This window comes from Barbatula barbatula, assembly GCF_947034865.1.
Source record: "Barbatula barbatula genome assembly, chromosome: 3".
NCBI lineage: Eukaryota > Metazoa > Chordata > Actinopteri > Cypriniformes > Nemacheilidae > Barbatula > Barbatula barbatula.
Genome location: NC_136764.1, coordinates 16,823,101 through 16,844,745, shown reverse-complemented (window position 1 = coordinate 16,844,745; position 21,645 = coordinate 16,823,101). Strand labels below are relative to the sequence as shown.

Here is a 21,645-nt window from a genome sequence, read left to right as displayed (position 1 = left end):
CAAAAGAGTTTAGGCGCGCTGCACGCTCACGATCATTAAACAACAGCAGATATGATGTTCATTGTGCAGTGTCATCAGATTCATTCATTAAAAAACGCACACAATTCCTGTGTTAGATTTAATTTCTGCATAAATGAATACAAGCAGAGAAGTTGTTAAGTACCCTGAATACATTCCTGTCTAAATAGTTGGAGGAAGGGATTCCCTTCTGGCTATTTATGTGGAGAAAGGGATTCCCTCTAAGCTATGAAAGCTTCCAGATGTCTTTTTGGTACCGTATAAGACTTGTAGCTTCTACAATAAATTAGTTCAAAAGCTTAATGCCTCTGGTGTATTGTTTCTGTGCTCCCAGATCTGCAGAAGAATTATCTCACAACATCCAACCTATTTATGATTTGAGATTTTAATGGTGATCCACAACACAGAAAGTGTAAATTAAACTTAGTGTTCATATATAGAGGGCAAAATCAACAATAATTATCATGTTTTAATCTTGCAGTCTTCTGTAATGAATGTCTGTTTGTATATTTATAACATCATAAATCATTTAAGTCCTGCATTGAAGTCATATATGGAGTGTTTTTTGAAAGTCACCCAACAGCAATGACAGAGATCATGATAATAAACTCATTTAAAAAAGTTGGGGTCATAAAACAGTTTTTGTACATTTTTCCAATACTTTGACAAACATATAGTTTAGAGTTTTTGCGTTTTAAAAACGCAGATCATATTTTCTGTTGTTTTGACCTGTTTTCTCCAATTCTTTTTGGGCAAATAAACAAAAACTGTTATAGGAAATGTAAGAAAAATGTTTTCAGAAGCTCACACAAATGAATAAAAACGACAATTCTACCAAAACACATTATTATCTTATCAGAGAAAATTTAAATACATTTGAAATGGTTTCTTAATTTTCTTATGCGGTTATATATGTGCTAGCCCACCCTACTGCGCGCCTGGTAAAAAATGTGTGTGGACAATCACAATGGGGATCCACGTCTAGTTTTGTCACATTTGAAAGAAAAAACAGATCACTATGTCGTTCTTTCTACACGAAATAACAGTAAAGATATAAATAAATGTCCAGTCATTCTCGTCATGACCACATTATAAAATAAGTACGTAATTATTTATAGTTCCGAAATCCTGTTTCCAATTGGTGGATGCTTTTGTCAATCATCCAGTAAAGTGGGTGGGGCTAGCGGAAAATGGCGACCTTATCTGTCGGAGAACCTCAAGAGATGGAAGGTAAAATTACTTCTCTGATTTTAATGCTTTCATTTTATGAAAGCAGCAGAAATATGTTCTCAGCTTTCATAGTCAAAGTGGGTTTTTGTAATGGTTAATATTTTAGTGTCCTTTCGCCATTTAGACTGTAATGTGTGATTGTTTACGTTAAACACCCAGCTAACCTAAGTCGCTCATGTTTGAAATAACGATGAAAGCTAACTCGCTGTCTATTTAGAGTCTAAAGTCATTTAAATGACAGTCGTTAGTCCAGACTTCTTTTCAGTTGGGTGTAAAGTAGTGTATGGCGTCAGTGCACACACGTCTCTCTGGTGCGCGCTAATGTAGCTCACAGGCTCGCGAATCGATACCTGTCAATGTCTCACCTGTGCAGACGCTTAAAGTATAGGAATGCATGTGTCTGAATGAGTAGATGTGGCGGATTGAGGGTTTCGCGATGCTTGCATTTGTTTTCGAATGCTTGGATCAGTTTGCTAGGATGCTTGTACTGTGCGTTACTGGTGGGCTCAGGGTGGGTGTGTGTGGGATGGGAATAGAATACAGCATTAACGGATGAAGGCTTTTAAGTCTCGCTTTCAGATAAATTCAAGTAACGTGACAAAAACGTGTGCGTGTCAATGTGCATTATCATTTCACCATAGTTGGTGATGTACTAAACACCATGTGGTCTGTACTAAATCACCATATATTTCTAGTGGATAGGAGAGGTGAGTCTGAAGAATCTGGTGATGATGAGACCAAAAGAAAGAGCCTCAATGGTGAGGTTGACTCCCTACAAGCCCCTTCAACTGGTGAGACCACCTTGCCAATTTCATTGGCGATTCACTTCCGTCAAGTGACGGAAAGAAATGAAAAGATGATATTTAATAATATTAATACATGTGATATCTACCACATCTCTTGCTTTTTATAGTACCAGAGGAGTCACCGGTTGACATGGAAACCATAACCTTAGACCCAGATGAAGAGGTGGTTCAGAATTAATTTTAGGTTTTGAGACCGAGAAACAGGTTATTATTGCTATTATTTACTATGGTATGCATTGTTTTAGGATGTGGATCTGGTTCACTGTAGAATTGGGAAGATTGAAGGTCTAGAGGTTCTTAGGAAAGCAAAGGTAAGAGTATTTTACCATAGGTTTACTTTCTGTCAGATAAGTACATCTAGAATACCTCATATTGGAGAACAATTTGCTTATTTGATGTAATTCCCTTTGTTTTTACCATCAGACAATTTCTCTCAGACAAAACCTCATCAAATGCATTGAGAACCTGGAAAGCCTTACATCATTAAAGGAACTGGACCTTTATGACAACCAGATTCGCAAACTAGAGAATCTTGAGGCCCTTACAGAGCTTGAGTAAGTGAGACTTCAAAACTGAAGTATAGTGATGTTCTCAAAATAGTGTGTAGGGAAGTAACTTTACTGCAGATTTTGAAAAGTCAGTCAATATTCTGTTGTGTATTTTGCAGGCAGCTAGATGTCTCATTCAACATGATGAGGAAAATTGAGGGATTGGACCATCTCACGAAAATCAAAAAGCTCTTCCTTCTTCATAATAAGATCACAAGCATTGCCAACCTCGATCATCTGACTAGCCTTCAAATGCTCGAGCTGGGCTCTAACCGTATTAGGGTAAGAAATCAAAAGCAATACCTGCTGTCTACCTGTAATAATCTACATAACATGTTTTCTATTAATAATGTAGACACGTTTGAAACTCAAATTTGATAGATGTATTTACCATTTCAGGTTATTGAAAATCTGGATTCTCTTAGTTCCTTGGAGAGTTTGTTTCTTGGCACGAATAAAATCCCTCGGCTACAGAACCTTGATGGACTGCACAATCTGATGGTTCTCAGTATTCAGGTACCCCGGTGCTAATTAGGGAATTTTTGGCCAAATGTTGCTTTCAACATTAACATATTTTCCTGTCTGACAGAGTAACCGAATCACAAAGTTAGAGGGACTCCAGAATCTAGTGAATCTGCGAGAGCTTTACTTGAGTCATAACGGCATTGAAGTCATAGAAGGCCTGGAGAACAATGTATGTCCTACATAAATGCATCATCTTTTTCTTTTATACTCTCAAATTATGTTAGATCATCTGCCAAATTGTATATATATATTTAAAACTGTTCTTATTTTCACTACCTGCTTCACGACATCTTCAATCCACGGGGAATATCAATGTGTTCTGATCTTTCATCACATCTAGCTGTGGTTTTATTTTTAAATGTCCTTGAATATTTGGGTGCTAGAAAATGTAGGTCTTATCTCCCCTGCTTAAATTTTTTAGAAAAAGCTGACAACTCTGGATATTGCTGCAAACAGGATAAAAAGAATTGAAAATATTAACCACTTGACGGAATTAAAAGAATTTTGGGTAAGCTGTGAATAAGTGTAAAAGCAGTTTGAATTGTTATATTTTTGCATGGCATTGTATTTATATACTTGTATGTAAAAAAAAGATTACTTTGTAATGCTGCTCTCATAAAAATATTATATTTCTGATGCAATCATTTAAGTTAAGTTATACAGTGTGTAGTTGTACATGGTTGTCAATTTTTTCTCTCACAGATGAATGACAACCAGATTGATAACTGGGCAGACCTGGATGAACTCAAGAATGCCAAAAGTCTAGAGACTATCTATCTGGAGAGAAACCCTGTGCAGAAGGACCCTCAATATAGACGCAAGATCATGCTGGCACTGCCCAGTGTCAAGCAGATCGATGCCACCTTCATCCGTTTCTGACCATCCACTTCACCTGCCCTTGTGCCCTCCCTCACTTTCATCTGCACATTATAAACACATTACCACCATTAGCATTTTTCTCTATTTATCGCTTTTAAAAGAAGTACACTCCCAGTGTTGCCATTCCATGTGCTGGCACCTTTTACTTACACAAAGACTATGCCCTGACTTATGCTATAGCGGGAATGAATGCTTGTTCATTAATTTTCGGTATAGGACAATTCTCTGAAATCTGGTTTTGCACTGAACACTACATGGACTGCTCTCTTGAGTAATATGTAGGCAGGCTGTAATGGATGAAACTTGCATATCAGTTCTTGTGTATATCGAGAAGAGATATATCGTATATATCGCACTATGCTGAAACACTGTTGCATAGAAAAAGAGAAAGAAAAGCTCTTAAACTGGTTTAGCAAAGCAGACAACATTTTTTTTGTATGACCCTTGTATCACTCTTTGAATTAATATCACATCATAACAGCCCCAGTAGCAGATAAAGTCAGTTAGAAAAATAAATCACACCACCACATCTTGTGTTGAAGTTAATGCAATTTTCGACCAAGTCTTAATATCTACAGGGCAAAGAAATGTCAGGAGGCCAGTTTTGTTTTTGTTAATTTTCTGTTTTTATTAAAACCTTATTTTTAGTTTTTGGAGGAATAAAAAGAAGATGTACACAGACACCTTATGGAAAAACTATGTTGTGACTTGCAGTAAGGCCATTCATATTTAACTAGAGGGGTGTCTAAATTTGACTTTGCAGATACTATATACTTTAAAAGGGACACACAGTCCCATTTGAGGGGTTATTAACAACAGCATAGGATTTATTTTAATTTGCTTGTATTTTCATTCATTTTACACGCTTGGTTGACTGTTTCTGGATTGAATGTACAATAAATAATAAACAAAATTTCAACAACAAATACAGAGATGAGAGCTTTGATTGTTTATTCATCATTACTTATGTTTATTTTTAACTTTTTAAATATTAAAACTAACATCATGGCTGTAGTAGAGGTACATAGATGATCACATCATATTCAACGTTACATTAATAATAGCATTAGAGATCCAAAAGAAGAAATAAATAGAGAGAAAATCTTACAATAAATTAATAGAGAACTACGTTTCAAGAATCCTTTAAAATAATTTTGCGTTTTTATTCCTAATATATTTTAGAGAATAATAATTATGCCCTAATTCAATTTTAAATCAGTGTGATTATTCGCAAATTTTTGTTTGTATATGTGAAATTTACCTTACATCATATACGACCAATAGGTTGCCACGCGAATACTACATTACCCAGAGGCCGTAAGTACGGTGACGCAAAAAGGAAGCTACAGAAAAAGATCTCATTGGTGGACGACGTGCATGCGTGCAGTCGTGTTGTTGTTAGTGGCGGCAAGATGGCGACTCTCGGAGACGCATCAGCCCCGGGGGTTAATGGGTTAATACAACAGTTCACAGCCATAACTGGTAAATATTTACATTTTACATTTGTGGGGATTTTTTCCCCTTACTGTTTCTCTTTAGAAAAATGGGGTGCATATAGAATTGATGTATGAGGGAGGAATAATCGAGAGACACACCATCAGTACTGCCCCCTCTGTCATGCAAAGGAAAGAGACTGTAACGAAAGAGAGCTGATGCTAGCTGCTATCTCCACATGCTTTAAAACAGGTTTAAATGCGAGAGAAAGAAATCAAACCATGAAACGGCTGTCACGTGTAGAGTATGCAGAGGGTCATGTAAAACTCTCTCGGACTTAACTTTGTAACGTTGAGCATTGTAAGGTTGCTTCTGTTATTCCATCACTGCTATTCGTGAAACACCTTTATATTCAAACCACTCGAGTAAACCAGATTATCAATGCGGTGTTTTTATGCCTGTAAAGATGAAAGACATGGGCACATTTAAATGCTACAGGTTGGGATGTTTTCAGCCGCCTCGAGTATGTTAGATAACTTCAGCAAGTGTCTGGATCATAAACCTTAGTCCACAACATGGCGGTTTGTGTAGGCAGTTACTAAATCAATTATCCGTATTGTGTGTATGCTTCTCTCAACTTCCCATCAAAGTGATACACGTTTGTGTTTGTCGGACGGGAACTGTTCAATCTAACTGTATATGATGTGCACACGCAGGCTGATTTTAAGGCTCACTTGATGGTTTATATCGCTTGTAAGTTTCAGTTTTGCTCATCAGAAACGCAGAGCCATGTTTCGCCGCTCGCTACTTTTTTTTGTAGAGGTGAAAGATGCACTGAATGTGCGCATGCGCCCTTGAGGGGTTTGGGAATTTGAGGATTAAAAAAACGAGCAAAAGTTGAGCGCAGCTCTTCTCTCTTCAGCACATTTTTAACCTTATATTCCAGCGTTTTTGAACATATTTACTTAATGTTAGAGTCATAAAAAACGCCAACGTAATAAAATACTATAAAATATACGTAAAAAGAACGTGTTTCTGTACTTGTAACAAAGATTTCAAAGCTTACACCAAATCAATGTATAGTTAAAGTCAACAGTAAAACAATAATATGATTTAGTTTAAGCAAAGGAAGAATCTTTCATAATCTGTCTGTAATTTTGTTTGTTTGTTTATTTTTGATGACCGTCTTGGCTGATAAACTGCTGTGTTTTGTCAGAAACAATGTCTCTTTATCTTATGTAATTCAGTAGCGCTTTATAAATGATTTCAGACAGGAAACTTGTGTGATAAATCACAAAAAAATCAGCGTGTTTCACATCATAAATGTTCTTCGTGGTTTTGCAGGTGCTACAGAAAGTGTAGGGAAGCATATGCTAGAAGCATGTAACAATAACCTAGAGATGGCAGTTACCATGTTTCTGGATGGAGGGGGGATCGCAGAGGAACCCAGCACAAGCGCCAGTTCAGCCGGGGCCTCCAGCAGCAGACATCCACCCATAGAGTGAGTGACTACAGATGTCTCGGTGTTGTCAAGCAACATAAAATCCCCTCAGAGTCTGCCCTGCATCATTAAGACGTTTGTAAAAGAGCACTGTTCTCTCAGTCTGAACCAGCGTTATTTAATATATGTTCCCCTTTCTGGCAGAGATGATGTGCGAGCCCCTATTCCTCAGAAGCAAGATATTCTGGTGGAGCCCGAACCCTTGTTTGGAGGTTAGGCTGTGCTCATTTTTTTAATGTTGTCTCTTGCAGCTAATACCTGTTTTACACTGTACACACAAGCAGAGTTATATAGCAGAGCAACTATAGCGACAAGTGGACTCGCACTAGAAGCATCTTTACCGCTTCAGTTATGTTCCACTGAATAACAATATCTCAAACATTATAACCGTGCATCTACTTAAACAATAATTCAAATATTTACCCTTGTTGTAATGTAATTACAGTTTTGAATAACATGTTTAAGGGCTAGTTCACCTAAAAATGAAAATTCTGTCATGAATTACTCTCTGTAGTTGTTCCAAAGCAGTAAAAATGTCTTTGTTTGGTTGAACACGGAGAAAGATATTTGCAGGAATGCTTGTAACCAACAAGCTTATTTCTATTTTTCACAGTACCAAAGAGGCGTAGACCAGCGCGATCGATCTTTGACGGATTTCGGGATTTTCAGACTGAAACCAGTGAGTAGCTGTGAGGCATGTTGATGCCATACTCTCACTCAAACATACTCAAGATCGGTTTTTGAGCAATTCTCTGCTGTTCTTTGGTGTCCCTCTAGTCCGACAGGAGCAGGAGTTAAGAAACGGAAGTGCAAAGGACAAGAAACTTAGCACTTTAGCCGATCTGTTCCGTCCCCCTATTGAACTCATACACAAAGGCAGCTTTGAGACAGTAATTTATTTGATTTAACTACATTTATAAAATCAAATGAATGACTAATCAGCCATGTGTTTTGACTTTGAGCGTCTTTCTCACCTCAGGCAAAAGACTGTGGTCAGCTTGAGAACAAATGGCTGATGATCAACATTCAAAATGTTCAGGATTTTGCCTGCCAGTGTCTGAACAGAGATGTGTGGAGCAATGATGCTGTGAAAAGCCTCATCAAAGAACACTTCATATTCTGGCAGGTACATTTACACAGACGTCAATGCCCACCACCTGTATTTTGTATCTGTATGTGACGAAACATGTTAATATGAGATGTAAAATGGTGTTTGGATTTAAGCTATTGTTGTTTTTAGGTGTACCACGACAGTGAGGAAGGGCAGAGGTACATTCAGTTTTACAAGCTTAACAAGTTCCCCTGTATTTCTATTTTGGACCCTCGTACAGGTAAGGGACACAAGAGCACTGTGCAATCGCCCTTATACATTTACTCTATTGTGATTGAGGCACAATAGATTTTGTCTTGTGACAATGTGTACAGTGTTGCTAGATTTGGTGGACAATTTCCAGCCCAAAGGCTCACTAAAACTCACAACTCCAACAAAAACAAGCCCAAATTTTAACTGCTAAAATAATGTGATAGAAATTTAATTCAATGTCAATCAGTGATGATAATGTCAATTCTTTCTCCTAAAAATGAAGATTGACAAGATGTCAAAATATCATAAAAACCTAGAAAACAGATCAAACATAGCAAATGCATTTAAAGAGAGTTAGAAAATATGACTAATATGTCCAGTAACCACTTCAAAGTGACAATCAAGAAATTAACCCTCAAAAAACACATGCATCAAGTAACATGAGTAGGCATTTTACACTCATTCATGAACTTCATGCACAAACCATGGCAGCTAAAAATGTGCATTTCATTGAAACATACTAATACGACAGAACAAAAAAGAACAGCAGCAACAATAATGCTCTTACATTTGAGAGTTGCCTTAACATCTGACAGAACTACAATTTTCTTTCGTGAAGTATATATTGCAGAACATATAATGCAAAGTTTTAGCAAGTCCAGCAGCTGTCAAGGACGAGTATGCCAGAGCACAGTCTGTACAGTTTAAAGGTGTGCTGAATCTGCTGATGATGATCAGAAGTAGTATAATCGGAATTCTGTTATTGTTATTTTTACAAAGTCTTCGAGTCGTCTATCACCACATGTGTAATCCACATTCTGAGATTTGAATTACTCTCCCTTTACCGTGCAACATATATTTGGGCCACTTTGGCATTGCAATCGGTTCAATATACAAAATCTGGTCCTTTACTGCACCAAAATCCCGACACTCACGAGTCATCACTTCTCAACGGTTGATTGATTGACAGGTCTCCCTATCCCAGACCTGATTGGTTAAACTGAACCAATAAGGGCTTTGTTAAGGAATAATGTGCACTTCACATTATTTTAGAACGTTTGGAAATAACTTGACTAAATAAAAGCAAGGACAAGGCTAGCTTCTTGGGGAGGTTTTTAATATCATAAGCAGCCAAAATCTTTTCCACCCGCCCAATGCATTTTTACCTGTCTAACCCGTTCAAAAGAAGCCCAATTGGGTTGAAGTCCACCCAATCTGTCAACAATGACTATGTAATCGAATAATTTAAGTGATAGTTCACCCAAAAATAAAAGTGAATTCATCATTTACTCACCTTCTTGTGTATTGTAAAACCTGTATGACTTTCTTCCGCTGAACACAAAAGAAGATATTTTGAAAAAGGTTGGTAACCGAACAACGGCAGCACCCATTCACTTCTAATATACGGACACAAAACCAATGCAAGTCAATGAGTGCCATCACTGTTCAGTTACCAACAATCTGCAGAAGAAAGAAAGTAAAAAAGGTTTGAGATGACAAGAGGGTGACTAAATGATGACAGCATTTTTCTTTTATGTGAACTATCACTTTAAGGACGTCAGCTGAGGAAGTGATAGACATTCTTCCGTCTGATTTGCCATTCCATGTTTTTGTCTCGCAAGAATGCTAAAATTTCCTAAAGCATTGTTGTAACTTTAAAAAGGTGCATGTAAATGTGTGTTCATTTATTACGTTTCTGTCCCAATTCTTTTGACATTTTTACTTTAAGTACTGCTGTTATATTATATTTATGTATACATTTGCTTTTTACATATATAATATTATGTCTTTCTTTGTGTTCATTTGCCTTTTACATTTGTGTTGACAAATACAGGACAAAAAATGGTTGAGTGGAACCAGTTAGATGTGTCCTCATTCCTGGATCAGGTCACAGGCTTCCTGTCAGAGCATGGGCAGCTGGATGGGCAGTCCAGTCAACCTCCTGCCAAACGTGCTCGTTCTGTAAGTATAAGTTGAAGGTCCAGAAAGTTCAAGGAGTTCATGAAGGCATTTAATTATGTCTTAAACATTAATGTTTTTTATCTCTTTTAAAGGAGAGTTTAATAGATGCCAGTGAAGACAGTCAGTTAGAGGCAGCTATCCGGGCATCTATTCAAGAAACGCACTACGAGTCTACCCAGGACAAGGCAGAGTCACGATCAGATGATGATTCAGATGCAGAGCCTTTCTCTGACAGCGAAGGTCTGATCTCAGTGGATGGCTCGGGAGGAGAGGAATCTTTAGATGGACTGGTCTCCAAAGATGTAGCTCATCCCATAGCCCAACCCATTAGAGCAGACAGTCCTGCCCATCACAGGAAGTCCCTGCACAAAGAGTTGGGCTGCAGGAAAGAGGAGAGTAAAAAGAACCACCTAGAGCCGGTGGGACATAGCCACAGACAGACAGGACAAACAGAGTCCCAGCATCAGCTTGGAGAGAACCACAGATCCATATCAGACCCTGCTGGCACCAGCACAGCCGAACCAGATGACAATGGTATGCAACATTTTTTTGGATTTCGTTTCAAGCTAAAGCGTGTATTTTGTTTGTAATACACATGACTAAAATGACTGCAGGTCCAAAAGCCCGCTTAATGCTGCGATACCCAGATGGCCAGAGGGAACAGATAGCACTGTCTGCTAAAGCTAAGCTTATGGTAGGTATCCTCCTACATTCTTTATAGTTTTTTGTATTTTTCAGTATTCAGTTAAATGCAGTGGTATGATGTATGAAATATTAATAATTTTTGTGTCTTTTGTAGGCATTGGTTAGACATGTTCAGTTTAAAGGGTTCCCCAATGAGCGCTTCGAACTTGTCACCAACTTTCCCCGTCGAAGACTCACTCACTTGGACTATGACATCACATTGCAGGAAGCAGGATTGTGTCCGCAGGAGACTGTGTTTGTGCAAGAGAGGAATTAGACCCTCCCCTTGTATAAAAGCCACACCCCTCCTATCCTGTCACTTGTGCCCTAGAAAGACTGAATTGACTGCCCTGTTACCACTTTTTTTTTAATAAGTCCTGGTTACATGGAACAGTTTGTAGTTCATAGGGCCACCCCAAGCTCCATTTATATACATATTTATTTCACAAACAAATCGGCACATCCCATCCTGTTTGGGTCTAAGTCTTTATTTCATTGTCACACTCACATTGAAAGAGCTAACATTTAGAAAAGATATGGAATACAAATGCTCAAAAGGTTTCTGATGGTTTATAGGTTTGTAAGGAATGCTTTTCTGATGGCTTATCATGTTTATGCAAAGTTTTTTTGTTCCAAAATTGCTGAAGTTCCTGTTAAAAGAATCAGCTAAGCAAAGGGGTCATACTGTTCACAGGCTCGGGGGATGAACGGGGTGGGTGTTTATTTTTTAGAGGTACACCCTCAAATCTCATCTGCAATGTGCAGGTAAGGAGTGGAGTGACATTTAGCTATAGTAAGTTTCTGTCTCCTTTTTTATATACTGCATCATTTCCACAAAAACTCATTCTCAAATATAATCATTGAAACAAAAGGGACGACTGGCCTGCTTGAGTAATTTTCTGAAGTAATTTTGTAATTTATTTTTCTCCGTTTTGTGAGTTGGTGCTTGTTAAAAAGCTTGAAACTCAGATTTAACTTGACTTGATCAGTTGTGGAAACATCTGAATGTCCTATAGGTTAAACATTATGTGAAAGAAAAAACAGACCAACAGAGTTTCACATGGCTTGAAAAATGATGTTCCAGGGTATATTTGCCTTAACCTTTGCTGTTAAAAAGCCTTTTTATATCAGAAGATTATTGTAAGATGTCACTTTTCTCTCATCACCCTTCTTGCAATGATTGAAATGTATGAATGTCAAGTGTGGGGCAGACAAACCCATCAGGTGCAGTAGTAGTATTAAGAGCTGTATGTTTTTGTGTGGGTTTCAGAGGTTTATTAGTGCTTCATGTGTAAACAATGTATCACAGCACAAAAAATAGTTAATGATGCCACAGAAACACCCTTGGTTTCTGGGTCTACCCACAGGACTATAGTATGTTCCATTTTTCTTTGAGCTCACAGTAGGTTCCTGTCCTGCAGGTGTACCCGTGGCAAAGCTCTTAGTTTGCTCTTTTAAGTATCTCTTTGATTTTCTGCTTATCACATCAGTTGGGGTAAATTGTGACCTTTAACTGCTTATTCAACCAGGTTATTGAACCCTCGTACATGGGTTTGCACCTGGACACATCAATTTAGTCAATAGAAAAATGTCATGGAATTCAGAATTTAAGTAAGCTTTTTCAAATCTTCTACTTATTTAGAAACTCATTTTACACTGAGCAAAGTCAAGAAAAATCGACAATTCGCCTGGAGCAGAAAAATGTTATACATGAAAATATGATGTACGGAAGACCTTGAGAATTGAAAAAAGAGAAAAGCATTAAGGCACCCCATATAAAAGGTGGTAGTGTTACAATAAGGGTTTAAGGACAATGCTAATCGTGATGTAGATCAATAAGACAGCTGTTATGAAAATACAAGAAACAGCCTTCATGGTGTGTACATCACAACCAAATTCCTGATAGCTTCTGATATCAATGAATGGCCATACAGATTTTTCACCATAGTATTCCAGAACTTTGATGATGATGATTTTCTTTACCTGTAGGTCTAGGTGTACCCAAATAATGCATCTTTGATTCACAGAAAATTCTTGCAATGCATCAGGGTCACATTATTTTGTGCCGCTTTAAAGGCATTGTTCACCCAAAAATGAGAAGTCTGCATCAATTACTCACTCTCTCGTTGTTCCAGACCTGTATACATTTCTTTGTTTGGTTGAAAAATATATTTGGACGACTGCTTGCAACCAAAGAGTTATTGGACCCCATTGACTACAATAGTAGGTTAAAATTTCAAAGGTAGTCAAAAGTGCCCTAGAACAGTTTGCTGTCCTACATTCCTCAAAATATCACATTTTGTGTTCAACAGAACAAAAAAAAGAATTAAGTAATTCTTCCTACTTTGTAAACAACGTGGTCCACAAACTGTTAAGTTAAAAGCCTTCTTTCAAATATATTTCCTTGTGTTCATCAGAAGAAAGTCATTTATACCGATTCGGAAAACAACTGGAATGTGAGTAAATAATGAGGTTAAAATATTTCTCTTTCACAATTTCCATGGCCAAATGCAGCTTAATTTGCTGCAAAATAATAATAAATAGACAGGATACCCAAACCCCACCCTTAACTCTCACCCTAAACTTAACAATAGTTTGAGAAGGACATGCAAGCAACATTAGACAATACAGATGAATCTATTTCTCATAATTTTGATCATTTTCATTAACAGCCTGTATGAGTCCCTGGGGCTTAAAAAGGCTAAAGGTTACAACATTCCAAAAAATATCTGGAGATATCTTTGTTTATTTTAGAAATCTGTGCCGGGATATCCAGAGTTACACAATTTGGAAACGTGTGTTGCCAAATACAATGTATGTGTATGTAATGACAGAATTCTTGTTTTTGTGTGACCTTTCACTAATCATCTTTATTCATATTTACATTTCTTGGTCTAGAAAAGATAAATATTACTACAAAACTACTCTTACTTTCCTAAAATTATGCAACTGGGGCAAAATTATATATCTGCAGCTGCCCAAATATCAAGTCAGGTCAGTCAACTTACGGTGAAAAGCACAGCGGTTTCACATAAGACTACACGTCAGCACTGCTGGCAATGTAAAGTCAGATTAAAAGGGTGATTTTACATTCACAAGTGTAGCAGCTTGCTAGCAAGGAACAAATAACTTTTCCAAACTTCAATCTTCAACACGTTTAAAAAGAACAATGCTAAATGTTTTATCAAACACATGTTAAATTATTAGTAGAAAATGTTTAGCAACATGCATAAATGACCCATGACCCCTTCAAACTGTGGTCCAGTATCTTCAAACCATCGACCAGAAACTTGTTTGTTATCCTGTTAAGTAGCGGTCTGTCAGACTTCCTTAAATTGTGCCAAACAGTTTATGCTGGTCACAGCCTACTGAAACTGCACTGACACTTTTTTAAATATTTCAAATAGAATAAAATGCTATAAATCCTGTAACCCTGCAGAGGATCACAATCACATCTAAATAATTAAGTTTTTAGGTTTTTGAAACAAATCTTATATCTCATAATTTCCCATTTTATGAAAATGTTATAGTTGGTCTGTTTAGACTGACTCTGAAGTTAAAGCCATCAAAAAGTCATTTTAAAAATCATTGTATCTTGCAGTTTGTGCGTTTGAATTGAGTAATGTTTACAAAGGACACCAGTCAAATATGGAGCAATCAGATGATTCCCAAGGCCACATATCAGTCTCCCCACAGAGATCATGTTTACAGAGTGCAAACTTTACAAATTGTTGTAACAAGGAAAATCTGATTAATTTTATTAATATACCTCTTTCAAAATTAAGCATAATAAAGACTTAAATTAATAGAATTTAACATCATTTAAATAGTCCATAATAATTATTTCCTCAATAATTCTATGTGAATGAACTTGCATATGAATGCATTTTTTTTTAAATAAAATTAAACTATAAATTAAATGCATTAACCTTTATAAACAAGAATAACCATGACTAAACATTAATAAGAAAAAGATACACTGCATTATAATGTGCAATATAAAACACTATTAATACATTTGTAATGAATAAAAAATTTATATAAAAGTACTCTTGTCCATATTTCTCATTTCTATAACAGAAGACTTCTCTTTGTAAAAGTGAACTGGCTCACAACTTCCACACTTAAATATTGAGAAATCATGAGCAGTTTTCTGTTTGGCTGACCCAACCCACAGAGTATCTAGTCCATCTATAAAAAGTGTTGTCTGTCCTGTTACTGCCTGCTTATTCTAAGTTTGGGCCCAGTATGAAGTTCCTGGTCACAACGTTCCTGGGGTGCCTTGGTATTTATCATAATAAGTTTGATATGTTTGGGTGTATTATTGATCAATCATTATGGTTAATGTGTCTTCTTCTTTGCAGTTTTGGCGCTGCCTTTAGCCACCGGTCAAGATGTTACTTGGTGTGTAAAGTCGGAGAGCGAGTTAAATAAATGCCAGAAACTGTCCCACAAAGTACAAGCCTTGAAATGTAATCGACAGCAGAGTGTGACCGACTGTATGAAACACATCAAGGTAAGAAAACTACATTTTATCTGTTCTATAAAATCAATAGGTGCAACCTGAATGAAAGGTCCAGTTTTGGTCTTAAAAGAGTACATTATATCTTTTAAGATAATAATCAAATTACTTGTGGTTGACAGGATGGTTTTTCAGATATCGTAATAGTTGATGGAGAAAATGTATTTCATGGTGGACAATTAAACTACGGACTCCATCCTATCTTTGCAGAGAAATATAAAAAAGGTACGTCTCTTTGTTGTGAGTGTTATTAGAAAAATTGCACTATATACAAATGTATTATTTCTTAGAACAGAATTTGACAGATTTTGATTGACAGACAATCAAAACCTACATGCATTGTTGGTATCAAAATGATAATGTTTTGCATTTGTATGGTTTTATCATTATAACAGGACAAGAACCATGTTATGCTGTTGCTGTGGTAAAGAAAGGCACTGTCTTCACCATAAATGATCTCAGTGGGAAGAAGTCCTGTCACAGTGGTTATAAAACGTCTGGAAGCTGGAATATTCCCATCGGCAGATTGATCTTAGAGAAGAAAATTCCTTGGGAAGGTCCTGATGACAAATCTCTTGAAAAAGGTTAATGTTGTCCTATTCAGAGATGAATTATAGATTAGGAATAAATGTGGTTTGCATCTGTGTGAGGTGTTTTGTGATGAATGCATCACTTAAATAACAGGACACAAGTCTAAATATTTTCTAAGGCTTCATTTTTGCTTTTTTTTCGCAGCTGTGTCAGAGTTCTTCTCAGTCAGCTGTGTTCCTGGAATATCAAAAGCCAATCATCCAAATCTGTGCAAAGCCTGCAAGGGTGACTGCTCAGCCACAGCCAATGAAGACTACAATGGTCCCGAAGGAGCCATTCGGTAAAATTAAACTAGTACACTAGCATGTTTACACAGTCATCTCTCCACTTTAAAATCAACTAACTATATTATAAACTCATACTCCTCTCCAGGTGCCTGAAGAATGATGCTGGACAGGTTGCCTTTGTGTGTCACAATGCAATCCCAGGTCAGTATTTCACAAAGGTGTAAATGACATTGAGATTATAAATATAAATACTGTCAACAGGTATTGGAGGCTATTTGTCTCATAACTTTTAAGTGGCTGAGAGACCACAGTATGAGCTGTTGTGCCTGGACGGCAGCAGGAAAAGTGTTGATGACTACAAGGACTGCAACCTTGGTAAAGAGCCTGGCCGTGCTGTCATCAGCCGCAAGGATCCTGTTTTATCAGAACGGATTTATAAACTCCTTAGTCAACCGGTATGCCATGTCAAATAATGTTACATAAGTTAAATAGAATTTACTTATTTTGATAATAAAGTAATTAAGCATTTCCACAAGACAATACTAGTGCTTGCAGGGCATATAATGCCAATAAGTCATATAAATCATGTCCAATATCACAATTTCTAAACAATTTAAAATCTAAAGATTCCCATATTAGCACACTTAAGGCTGAACTTATCTGCAAAAGTTATGAATGATTCAATTCCTTGAATAATAAAAGTTCACCCAAAAATTAAAAGTTAAGTTATCATTACTCACTCTTGTCATGTGAAAGCCGTATGACTGTCTTTCTTCCGCAGAAAACAAAAGTACATATTTTGAAGAATGCTGGTAACCGCACAGCACCAGCAACCATTCACTTCTATTGTATGGACACAAAACCAGTGAATGGGTGCCGGTTAAAAACATTTTTCTAAATATATTTTGTTTTCTGTCGAAGAAAGAAAGTCAAACAGGTTTGAAATGATAAATGATATCAGAATTTTCATTCTTGGATGAACTATCACTTATAAAACATGAATACTTAGGATTATGTTTTAATATCATTGCTATGTTGTGGAATGTGCTCAACAGGCCTTAGATCTTTTCTCATCCGAGGGAGGTAAAGACCTGATGTTCTCAGACTCAGCATCTAGACTAATCAAGCTACCTGAAACCACAGACTCTTTTCTCTACTTGAAAAAAGATTATTATGAGACCATGCTTGCACTTACAGGTGATATACCTTACATACGCTTTTGAAAACCAAAATATGTTTCTCCACTATGTATTTCATGAAATTTATTTACAAATGTTCTTTTCTTCAGGCAAATTTAAGAAACCCAAAGCTACGCTTCAGACTATTAAATGGTGTAACATTGGCCATGCAGAAAAAGCCAAGTGTGACGATTTAAATTTTGGTGGTTTTGAGTGTCTGGAGGCACTCACTGTGGATGAATGCATCACAAAAGTCATGGTATTGTCAGGTCAAATTGATCTTTGTTCCTTACAATGGCCCTCATTTATGAAACAAGAAACAACAGAAACAGAAAACTAGGCGTACAATAATTTCCAGGCAAATCTTGGCATTAATATGGACAGAAGTGGTACTATGAAATCTTACGGCATGTTTTATGTATTCAAGCCTTGAGCCTTTGTTTAGTTTAACAATGAAAGAAATGCTACAGTCTACTTTTGTATTTAGTTAATAGTAGCAACAAAAAAAGACTCTCAAGTATTTATAAAAGGCTAAATATATAGATTTTGTTTAACAGGTTTGCATAAATGTATGTATGTTAAAGGTTCATATATGTAAAAATATGTATAGTATCCCTAACCAAACAAACTACTCTACAGGGGGCATTTAGTAAACATGTTATCTCCTTCAGCAAAGAAACGAAAAAATTATTTCCTGTGTAAGCCACTGTAGTGATTCGAAAGGGATGGGTGGAGTGAGGCATTGCTTGTAATTCTCCACCTAGCCACTAGATGCTGCTAAATCCGTTCACTGGAACTTTAAATGTGTAAAACTGTGGTCCTGTGAGACACATTTTCCTTTACCTAGGCTGCATCTGAAACGCCTAATTCCATGCTACATAGTTTCTGAAAATCAGTATGCCAGTATGTTTATATGCAATAGAAATATACATTAATTGCATATGTGTTTCCCGCCTCTAGACTAACAACCTTTCTGATTCTGATTTATTCTGATTTGTATTTAAGCGGGGGGAAATAGATGCCTTTGCAGCTGATGGTGGGTATATGTGGGCTGGTAGCCATTGTGGTCTTGTTCCAGCCATGGCTGAGCAGTATGATCAGGGTAAGAATGAACACAACATTCATTTTGATCCCACCACTACAACATATAATCAGATAGCGTTGTATCTGATGTGAGAATGTATGTTTAGTAATTAATAAAAAATAAAAAATTGTATTTACCCCTTCAGATAAGTGTGACAGCAATGATTCTAGTAAGTACTGTTATCTGATATTTTTTATATCCATCTAGAGACTGTTGATCTGCTATGCTCTTCATTGTCTATTTCAATGCTCATTCTTCATTTTATTAATGTGCAAAGGCACTACGTCCTACTATGCTGTTGCTGTGGTGAAAAAGGGCTCAGGGGTAACCTGGAATAATCTGAAAGGGAAGAAATCGTGCCATACTGGCTTAAACCGCAATGCTGGTTGGAAAATCCCAGAAGGTGTACTATGCAAAAAAAGGAATGAGTGTAACATGTGTGAGTATCCTATGCACAATCATTTTAGCCATAAAATATTTCATGGCTATAATGTTGCATTAAAGTGTATATTTTTTACATTTATTCAGATACTGTGCATACAACCCATATACAGTAATGGTACCGATGTTGGACGATATGGACACATTCTGTGCTCCAGTTTCCAAATAATTAACATAAAGTTCCAAGGTTGTTTTTTTCCCTTGCAGGATTTTTATGGTAAAACAGTTTAAAGCACAAAGTTTGAAAGAATTTTTGATTATAATTTATAGGAATAAATGGGACTCATGCTATGGGAAGTAATTTTAGAAATAACAGGAATTTGTTAAGTAACAAGTTTTATGTTCAATTTTACAGACACTTTCTTCAGTGAAGGCTGTGCTCCTGGTGCTCAAGTTGACTCTAACATGTGTAAACTGTGTAAAGGCGAAGAGAAGGATGTGGGAGGACAGGGAAGCAAGTGCAAAGCATCGCCTAACGAAATGTATTATGGCTATGATGGGGCTTTTAGGTACCAAAAATAATTAACCACACACGGAAATAAATCTACAGTTGATTATAGTCATTTGTTGATACATTTGTGTTCACTGCTGTTGTTTGTATATCACACCTGTTTGCAGGTGTCTTGAAGAAGGAGGAGGTGATGTCGCTTTTATCAAGCACAGCATTGTTCCAAGTAACACAGATGGTGAGTGTGTCTTATGATTATTAATGGAGGATATCATTCATTTTGTCACACCTTTACAATATAATATTCTTAATAGCCCAGTTAAGATGTCCTACTTTGCTGTTCTACCTGCTTAGGTAAAGGACCTGACTGGGCAAAGAAGCTGAAGTCAGAAGATTTTAAATTGATTTGTCCACAGTCACCAGATAACACAGAAAACATTTCAAACTTTAAAACCTGTAACTGGGCTAGTGTGCCTGCTCATGCAGTGATAACCCGTGAAGATGCTCGCAATGATGTAGTGGACATCCTGAACAGGGCTCAGGTAAATTCATCTGCTATTGAATGCATTATGTATATCAATATATACAAAGCTAAGATTCTATAACATTTGTTTGATAAATGCTATGCTTGACCAAAGTATTTTAGAGAATCATGTAACAAATAAGAAGCACTGTATCTAGCAACTCATGTAGTGAACAGCTCATGTAACTTCTTGTGTGAATTCTCTCCCTTTAATTTCAGAAGTTACCTGATCGTAAGCTGTTTCAGTCAGCTGGTGGTAGAAACCTTATGTTTTCTGATTCTACTAAATGTCTTCAAAAGAACACAAAATCCACGGAGGAGTTCCTGACTAAAAACTATACGGACATAATTGAAACAAATTACAAGAAAGACAATAATTTTCCAGGTAAAGTATCTATAATATAAACATCTAGGGCCGGTTTCCCGAACAAGGATTAGTTTAAACCAGGACTAGGCCTCAGTTAAATTAGGATATTTAGGGTATGTTTAAAACATACTTTACATAAAACATCACTGGGGTGCATCTTGAGACAAAACAATTGCACTGATATATTTTAAGATATGCCAGTGTAAATTACTTTCGTTAAAGACACCTCTAACATTTCAGTTAGTCTGGGACTAGCCTTAAGCCCTGTCCGGGAAACTGCCCCATAAAGTCTATAAAGGGTTTTAGCTTCAGTATCTTTCTTTGAATGGAAATTTAGAGTCAAATGGAAACTTGGTTATAAATGTGATGCAGTTTTGAATGGATCGTAACGCTGGGGGACCTTTACTTTAATGGCCTTTTATTAAATTAAGAAAACAAGTTATATTTTGGTACATGTATGGAAATTTTACTTTTGGTTCTAATACATTAAAATGTTTATTTTAACAGATCTGGTGCAGGCATGCACTTTAAAAAACCATGAAGTAGAAGAATGAGTCTCTTACAGAAATACGCAACAATTGCTGGCCATATGATCTTTGTTCCACATGCTACCCCTGCCTAAGAAACTACATCTAAGAACCACTGGATTTCTGCTTTACAAATTGTATGTTGTTATTAAGCAAAATGATCAACAAAATGTCAATGTGTATAAGCAGGTGTCAAAGATACTAAGGCTCCACAATAAAAATGAATACTTCAAGAACTACTTCAAGGTCACATGTCTGTCACTTTCCTTACTTACTCGCCACAGCTCGAGGCTTCTTGTTTTTAAAAACAGGTGATTCCACAAATGTAATCAGAGTAAAGGCTTTATAAAAGGAGATTTTTCAATGACATTTCCCTGATGATCACTATTTAAACTTTCCAGATGTAGGTCAGTGGTTAGAGCATGGCGCTAACAATGCAAAGGTTGTGGGTTCGATTCCAGAAACAAATGTATAGGATAAAGCAATGTAAAAGAGTCTGAATGTGAATGTAAACGTCACTCACCATTGATGACCATTGATATTCTTAGTGACAGTTGTAAGAACAAACAACACTCCACCACCCACACATTCTGTTTACAGACAAAATATAATGATGCAAAGAGGAACTGCTCCAACCTAAGATTGTCACACCATAAACATATCTTGCGCAACCCTGTGATACTACCAGCTGAATCACAATACCAAGTAGTATCATCATATTGCTCAATGTTGTCTGTCTAGATTAAAATAGTCCTAATTTTGAATACTTAATAAATGACAATGAATGGAAAACTCAAGTACAACAATCCTATAAATGGCATAAAGCAAAGCAACCGCAGAGATGAAA

General features: G+C 36.7%; 3 protein-coding genes across 6 annotated transcripts; all 3 read left to right on the top strand.

The window, feature by feature from the left end:
- The first annotated feature begins 1,158 nt into the window (after positions 1 to 1,158).
- On the top strand, positions 1,159 to 4,931 carry ppp1r7 (protein phosphatase 1, regulatory (inhibitor) subunit 7). Of its 2 annotated transcripts, none has more exons than XM_079452124.1 (10): positions 1,159 to 1,248; positions 1,944 to 2,039; positions 2,162 to 2,217; positions 2,300 to 2,365; positions 2,478 to 2,608; positions 2,722 to 2,884; positions 3,002 to 3,118; positions 3,192 to 3,296; positions 3,549 to 3,635; positions 3,830 to 4,931. In XM_079452124.1, the coding sequence occupies exons 1-10, from the start codon at positions 1,209 to 1,211 to the stop codon at positions 4,004 to 4,006; spliced, it is 1,038 nt and encodes a 345-aa protein (XP_079308250.1). In that variant the 5' UTR covers positions 1,159 to 1,208; the 3' UTR covers positions 4,007 to 4,931. The 2 variants fall into 2 exon arrangements, with proteins under 2 accessions (XP_079308250.1, XP_079308251.1); XM_079452125.1 differs by having other exon boundaries at positions 1,247 to 1,325; positions 3,830 to 4,930.
- A 409-nt stretch (positions 4,932 to 5,340) lies between these two features.
- ubxn7 (UBX domain protein 7) lies at positions 5,341 to 13,807 on the top strand. 2 transcript variants are annotated; one of them, XM_079452126.1, is made up of 11 exons: positions 5,341 to 5,488; positions 6,785 to 6,941; positions 7,086 to 7,153; positions 7,555 to 7,620; positions 7,719 to 7,831; positions 7,921 to 8,067; positions 8,182 to 8,272; positions 10,079 to 10,206; positions 10,299 to 10,740; positions 10,821 to 10,900; positions 11,006 to 13,807. In XM_079452126.1, the coding sequence occupies exons 1-11, from the start codon at positions 5,419 to 5,421 to the stop codon at positions 11,165 to 11,167; spliced, it is 1,524 nt and encodes a 507-aa protein (XP_079308252.1). In that variant the 5' UTR covers positions 5,341 to 5,418; the 3' UTR covers positions 11,168 to 13,807. The 2 variants fall into 2 exon arrangements, with proteins under 2 accessions (XP_079308252.1, XP_079308253.1); XM_079452127.1 differs by lacking the exon at positions 5,341 to 5,488 and adding an exon at positions 5,591 to 5,800 and having other exon boundaries at positions 11,006 to 12,213.
- Positions 13,808 to 14,597: 790 nt separating this feature from the next.
- On the top strand, positions 14,598 to 21,037 carry LOC306892613 (serotransferrin-2-like). Of its 2 annotated transcripts, none has more exons than XM_079453771.1 (17): positions 14,598 to 15,175; positions 15,255 to 15,406; positions 15,535 to 15,637; positions 15,808 to 15,996; positions 16,148 to 16,283; positions 16,376 to 16,431; positions 16,525 to 16,685; positions 17,286 to 17,427; positions 17,519 to 17,667; positions 18,414 to 18,510; positions 18,638 to 18,661; positions 18,770 to 18,931; positions 19,289 to 19,442; positions 19,552 to 19,619; positions 19,736 to 19,923; positions 20,124 to 20,289; positions 20,779 to 21,037. In XM_079453771.1, the coding sequence occupies exons 1-17, from the start codon at positions 15,139 to 15,141 to the stop codon at positions 20,823 to 20,825; spliced, it is 2,031 nt and encodes a 676-aa protein (XP_079309897.1). In that variant the 5' UTR covers positions 14,598 to 15,138; the 3' UTR covers positions 20,826 to 21,037. The 2 variants fall into 2 exon arrangements, with proteins under 2 accessions (XP_079309897.1, XP_079309898.1); XM_079453772.1 differs by having other exon boundaries at positions 15,047 to 15,175; positions 20,127 to 20,289.
- Positions 21,038 to 21,645: the final 608 nt, after the last annotated feature.

Coding starts and splice junctions, on each gene's coding strand:
- ppp1r7 (XM_079452124.1), top strand. CDS start 1,209: ATGGCGACCTTATCTGTCGGAGAACCTCAAGAGATGGAAG. Junction 2,885..3,001: donor TGGGCTCTAACCGTATTAGG/GTAAGAAATCAA, acceptor TTACCATTTCAG/GTTATTGAAAATCTGGATTC. Junction 3,636..3,829: donor CGGAATTAAAAGAATTTTGG/GTAAGCTGTGAA, acceptor TTTCTCTCACAG/ATGAATGACAACCAGATTGA.
- LOC306892613 (XM_079453771.1), top strand. CDS start 15,139: ATGAAGTTCCTGGTCACAACGTTCCTGGGGTGCCTTG. Junction 18,662..18,769: donor GTGTGACAGCAATGATTCTA/GTAAGTACTGTT, acceptor TAATGTGCAAAG/GCACTACGTCCTACTATGCT. Junction 18,932..19,288: donor AAGGAATGAGTGTAACATGT/GTGAGTATCCTA, acceptor TCAATTTTACAG/ACACTTTCTTCAGTGAAGGC.
- ubxn7 (XM_079452126.1), top strand. CDS start 5,419: ATGGCGACTCTCGGAGACGCATCAGCCCCGGGGGTTAATGGGTTAATA. Junction 6,942..7,085: donor AGCAGACATCCACCCATAGA/GTGAGTGACTAC, acceptor CCTTTCTGGCAG/AGATGATGTGCGAGCCCCTA. Junction 8,273..10,078: donor TATTTTGGACCCTCGTACAG/GTAAGGGACACA, acceptor TGACAAATACAG/GACAAAAAATGGTTGAGTGG.